Below are 6,399 nucleotides of genomic sequence, written 5' to 3' on the forward strand. Positions count from 1 at the left end.
CAGGCCCTTGAAGGTGCCACTTTTTAAAGCTGTAACAGAAGGCTGGACATCTTAGAAACTTGACCTCCAAGTGGAAAGTAACATAAGAGCAGATCTCAGAAGATGGAAATAAATGAGGAGGGATGGGCTGACTGAGAATCTCCATGACCTCCAGCCTATATACTGCTAAAGGTGTCTCAGGGATGAACCCCCACTGTGAGAAGTCACAAGCCTAGATATAGCTGCCTTATTTTTTACCCCTGGGTAAAATCCCTTGTATTAGAGCTCAGGGAAGCATCAGGATCTAGAAGACCTCAAGAATCTCCTAGTTCTTACCTCAGGGAAGTGTTAAGAACTGAGACTGCAGATCAAGACAAAGATGATTAAGCACAAAGGAAAATGGAACAGGAGGAGGACTTACTGTACTCCTGCATATCTGTTCTCAGTAGGAACCTTTCCATCTGACCACTGAGAGCTGAGGATCCGGTCGCTGCCCCCTCTATCACTGCAGTGATGAATCTGTTCATTATTTCCTTTATGCTTCACAGTGATGTTAATGTCAGCTCATCAGCACAAGACAGAATAGGCCTCTGTGTGGGTTAAACTTTGGTCTCATGAGGGAGGGCACACTCTCAGCTGGGCTTGGTGTTCCCACAGAGACACAGACTCAGACCCTGCCCTTTCCTTACCTTTAGTCCTCCTCTTCCATATGAGCAAAGTCACCACAGCTCCCATGAGCACAGCTCCAAGAACCAGGCCAGTAACAATTGGGATGATGGGGACAGAGGGCTGAGGAGGCTCTGAGGGAAGAAGGGAAGGAACAGTGAGGCCTCTGACCTCCAGCTGCCAGTCATGACCCTGGTTCAGTTCTCCCAAGAACCCCACTCTCTCTGTGATTCCTCTGTGCTCACATCTATCTACACCTTACCCCATCTCACAGTGATGGGCTCAGACAGCCCCTCATGATCCACATGACATGTGTATCTCTGCTCCTCCCCAGGAGACACCACCACAGCTGCCCACTTCTGGAAGGTGCCATCTCCTGCAGGCCTGGTCTCTATCACCTCCACATCCAGATTCTGATTGCTCCCATCCCTCTGCCAGGTCAGAGTGAGCTCAGCATGGTAGAAGTTCAGGGCCCAGCACCTTAGAGTGACATTCCCATCAGCTCTGACTTTGTGGTTCACATGTAATTTTGGGATGTCTGAAGGAATAAATGTAAAGATTCAGGTATTTTTCATTTTTAATGGATGCCCTTCCGTGTGAATGAAAACTGCTTTTGTATGGAAAAGACAGACCCCCTATGGAAATAAGGATGGGTAATCTACCCCTTGGAATGTTTCAGAACCAGCATTAGCGAGCACAGAGCAAGAGACGCTGGATCTCCCTCTAGGAATATGGACTTATGGTTCTCACTGGATAGGTCTTGAGACTCAGCCACACTGGGGTCAGAACACTAAATACATGGACAGTGAACAGGCCTTACTGAGGTCAGATTCAAAATGATAATGGAAGGGAACTGCTACTTAAAAGGCAGACTGAACTTTCCAGAGAGAAAGCTTAAGTCTCTGGTGAGTCCCTCTCTTGTTGAGTTAGGGAACCCATGCCACCCTTCCCGTTTCATGAAACACCAAGTTAGTGTTCCAAATTCTCCCTGCTGAGGAAGAATCCTCAGGAGACAGAGGCTCCAGTCTCAGTGAGGGTGAGGCTGTTTCTTCCCTTACCTGTTCTCAGAAAAAACTCCTTCCCATAGCTCAGATGAGTGAGGACTGCATTCATACATCCACGTTCCAGGTTACTCTTCATCTGTTTTGCAAAACTTTTCTCCTCCCACTCTTGGATCAGGATCTCCGCTGCCTTGCCGACTGTAGTCCAGGTGCTCAGGTCCTCATTTAGTGCGATGTAATCATTGCCATTGAAGATCATTTCAAATCGTGCACGGATGTAGTTTGATCCAGGCAGCACATCACATTCTATCAGGAGCTGCACTGTGTGATATCCTGTCCAAGGCCCCTCCTATCAGCCACCCTCACAGGGTCAGGTTCCTTAGGACCTACTGTGGCACAATCCCTCCCACTTGGCCTTAATAAATGACCACATTTGAGCATAATTTGTACAGAAAACCAGGTCAGTGTACCCAGGTTCTCTGTAGACTAGTCTACATGGGTCTCATTTTACTGGGGTGAATCTCAGACATGGGGAACTGGAGCACACATTTTGGCGCTGTGAAATTTGTGATTTCTGATTCGGCTCCACTCACCGGTTTCATTTTGATTATAGATGTGAAGCACTCTCTTAAGTTGGCTCTTGTGGAAGTCTCTTAGAATCATTATGCTAACGTTCGTTTGCTGCCAGTACTCTGGCTGCTGCTGATTCAGCCAAGGTGCACAGTGCTCCAGCCTAGGATTCTCTGCTCTGCTGTTGAATCTCTCAATAAGAATGCCATCCAAGTAGAGACAATGGACGAAGTGGGGCTCCCGGAGATCAGGCCAGGTGAGGAGAGTTTGCAAATAGCGCAGGGAGTGTGAACCTAGGTTCAGTGGGCTTTTAGACCCTGACCTCCCACTTAGTGTCCTATGTTGCTCCCCACAGTCCTCCCAGGAAAGAAGGAATCAGGAGTCAGGGGACAGGATGTAAAAAAAATAAGGAACCAGAAGGTTCTGGCTGAGCTAGGGGATAGGCAGTCTTTCCTATGCTGAGGCCACAAGGGTCGGTGGTAATCCATTTTTTTCCTAGGTTAGGTCCTTTCCCTCCTGACACCCATACTCACCCTCTAGATGCCTGGTCATGGCAAGGTTGCCCAGGATCAGCAGGAGAAGAGCCTTGGGAACAATGGTCTTCATTTTGCTTGAAGAGTGGACACTGAGTCTCTGCTTGCCTGTGTTCAGTTTATAATCATGATATGGAGAAGGCTATTGGCTTCTCTAAGAATTCCCAATGGTACTGATAGAGAGCATGGAAAAATGAACTCCTGGAAGAGAAATCTCCAGGGCCCTGCTTTCCCGGCTCTGACTCACACCTGGGAGCTTGGATCCTAGCAGCAGTGTATGTGGTTGGTTACCCCGATCTTTGTCCACCTCATTCTGGCCAAAATATCCTTTGAGTCCAGCCCATCGGCCATTGTGTCAGCAAGTCTCCCCCTGAGATAGTACATGTCTGCAGAGTCTTGGAAATGAATTGACCATCAAAGGCATTAAGCTTGTGTGGATTATGTCAACCCATGGCCCCTTCATTAGAAACTGAGAATGTTGGCAGGCAGAGGCAGATGGATCTCTGTGAGTTTGAGACCAAGTCTGGTCTACCAAGAGGGTTCCATTACAGGCTCCAAAGCCACAGAGAAACCCTGTCTCAAAAAAAAACTGAGAATGTTAAACATTTGTTTCCTTGAACATGAATGATAAAGTGCATGCACATAGAATGTTTGCCAAAAGGAACAATTGTTTTCCAAAATGCAATGAAATGGTGAAACTAACAAATGTTTACATATCTGTCTGCTCTTATCCTATACTTTTTACTAGATAACCCTTTTACTTGTTTTCTTATTTTACTTTTCCACGTTTTTTTGTGCAGTGTAGACAAAGCATTGTTGCAAAATTGTACAGATAATATAGTTTTCAGATTTATTTTTCTTGTTAAGCTGTATGTTTGTTCCTGTATGCGTGAATGTTGTGAGTACAGAAGTCTGTGGAGGGGTGAAAGATACTTAGTAACTCTGAAAAATGTGGGACAGGAGGTTGTGAGCTCCCAGACCTCTGGGACTCCAATTCTGGTCATCTACACAGTTAAGTCATCTCTCCAATCACTGGGGAAGCAGAGGGAGTGTTTTTCATTAATATCTTCAAGTCATTTAATTCTTTTCTTTTTTCTTTAGTACTGGCCTCACTGAAGATTTTTATCTTGGATACTTCACTAGGCTCATTCAGGTATTATTTAGACTCTGGAACTTAGTCTATTGTCATATCTTTCATAGTTTGTTGCATCTATGTCTATAGGATAATCAAATTCTTTAAGCACATTATTTGTTGTTAAATTTTAATTTCTAATATGGAGTTTTATTGACCATGTTCATCAGAGTGCATATTTTTAAATGAATCTTTATCCTAACTGAAGGGTAGACATTTAGTGCAGAGGATTACTTATTCAGTTTCCAGTTCTGTTCTCCAGGATGAGGCTGACTGCCTTCTCTAAGAATTCCCAATGGGAGTGAATAAAACTGATGGGTCTTGGAAAGATTAACTACGGGGAGAAAAGTTGCCACAGCCCTACATCAGCACTGTGTATCTATCTCTGTGCCCTGGTATCCTGTGAGCAGTGTCTGGGGACAAGTTGCTTACCTTGATTCCTGTAATTGCCTTCTTGACAACATCCTTCTGAGTCCTAGACCAATGCTGATCTGGCTGACAGGATCAAGGAAGGAGAGAAAAGCAAAGGCCTATGTCTCTCACTGAAGTGTCCAGCTCTGGTCCCTGACCTACGGGTTCCCCTGGCCTCACTGGTATGTCATGGTCCCTTCCTAGCCAGCTCAGTCCACCTTCGATAAGCCTTGACTTCCTGGTGATCTCATCTCACAGGGGTTGGAGGGAGGCAAGGAAATTAAGATGGGAGCTGGCTCCTGGGTCAGTGGTCATACAGTTCATGTCCCCAAGAACACAGAGGAGAAGAGACAGGATCTGAGGAGGATAATGTGCTCCTGACAGAACTCTGATGATTCCCAGCTCAGACATCAGCACAATATCTCCATAGGACACCAGGCTGACCCCTCCACAGACATCTAAGCCCAGGCACTGAGCAAAGTACTCTGGACACCCATGGAGGACATTCCAAATGACATCATATTACCCAACTAGGAAGTGCATTGGCCACAATTTCATATCTCGGTGACTTAGGGGCAGGTGTCTGCCTTCTTTCCTATGCCATACACACACATACCTTTATTAGTTCTGATCTTTCTTAGGGACAGATGTGGGGGTTGTGGCATGGGGGCCTTCCCATGTCTGTATACTTGTAGCTTGCCAGTGTGGGAAATGGGAAGCAGCAGGCAATCTGGATGAAGCTTACACTGGACAGGATGTCTCACATAGCCACACACTCGAGATTTCCACCAAAACCACATGCAGTCTTTCCTTCTCAAAGCAATCTTTTAGGAGATCTGATTTTCAGATTTACTCCTCTGTTAGTATTTTAGAATCTGTCAAATGCCTGGCCTTCTTCCAGGCCTTGGGATCCAGCAAAAGAAGCAGACAAAATCACTACCCTTACAAGGGAAGACTGGCTTGGTTGCTCATACTGCTAACTTCTCTTGCAGTGGACCTGAGTTCATTTGAAAAATTCCTCAGAGGGTCACTCACAAACCCGTGTTATTATGGATGTTAGGTAGTTAATGCCATCTTTTAGACTTCACGGGTACCTCCAATTGCTTGGCATGTAGTCCTCCCACACAAATATATACAGAAGTCAAAACAAATGACTAAAACATAGTTCCCTCTCTGAAATGAAATTTCAGGGTAGCAGTGAAGTTGCCCAGTATGCCCTAAGTTAGTTTGCGTTGGTGTATTCCTGCGACAAATATCCATGGCCAAAAGCAACCTGAAGAAAGAGTTTGCTCCATATGACAAGTGTCAGGTCACATTCCATCACTGAGGAAGTTAGTGCAGGCACTCAAGGCAGGAACGTGAAGCAGGGACGCCCTCGGAGGAATGCTGCTTCTGGCTTTGAATGAAAAAAACAGAAATAAAAATGAAAGACTTGACTACTCCCAGGTATGGCGGAGGAGGAAGCTTAACGTGGACAGGAGGGAGCATAGTCAGAGACAGGGAAGCCCAGAGAGGACATGAGCAGACTGAGCTAGACGAAGAGGCCAGGCACATAAGGGGCAGATCAGAAAGATCAGGAAACCAAACAGGTTAACGGCCAATGTTGAAGAAACAGCACAGACACTGGACAAGACCCTACAAATGCCTGAGATCTTCTGATCACATATTCTGGTGAACATGTTTCTTAAAGGAACTGGGAGTGGGAGCTAGCAAGATGACAGAGAGGGGAAGCGAATATGAGAAAACCCTGGGTGAGTGGAGAGACAGTTGTGCAACCTCAGGCCTCACCTGGCTCCACACAGACTTCATCTCTCATGAGAGGCAATGGGCATCTCACAGAGCACATGACTCCTAAAGGTTCTAAGACTTTATTTTCTCCATCAAGGCTTATTCATATCCACTACATTAAATGGGGAGTGAGTCCCAAGACCAGGAAACTTGAGACGTTCCATATGTGGAGTGAATCTGACATGCTCAGGTGGGTCCAATCAACTCCCTGGAGCTTACGAGGATTTTTAAGTTTGCAAAAAGAGATGCATTTTAGACGCTTTAAAATACAACCAGGGGGAATTTAAAATCCTGAGCCTGTGGCTATGACAATATAGTG

General features: G+C 45.8%; 1 protein-coding gene across 1 annotated transcript; it reads right to left on the reverse strand.

Annotated features, from left to right (window-relative positions):
* Window positions 1–591: 591 nt before the first annotated feature.
* Window positions 592–2,822, reverse strand: LOC121134370 (class I histocompatibility antigen, Gogo-A*0501 alpha chain-like). The gene is made up of 5 exons (XM_040732521.1): window positions 2,750–2,822; window positions 2,240–2,509; window positions 1,704–1,979; window positions 908–1,183; window positions 592–779 (listed from the first exon to the last, which is right to left on the reverse strand). Exons 1-5 carry the CDS (start codon window positions 2,820–2,822, stop codon window positions 592–594), a joined length of 1,083 nt encoding a protein of 360 aa, XP_040588455.1.
* Between the last annotated feature and the right edge of the window lie 3,577 nt (window positions 2,823–6,399).

Source organism: Mesocricetus auratus, unplaced genomic scaffold, assembly GCF_017639785.1.
Source record: "Mesocricetus auratus isolate SY011 unplaced genomic scaffold, BCM_Maur_2.0 Super-Scaffold_100027, whole genome shotgun sequence".
Lineage (NCBI taxonomy): Eukaryota > Metazoa > Chordata > Mammalia > Rodentia > Cricetidae > Mesocricetus > Mesocricetus auratus.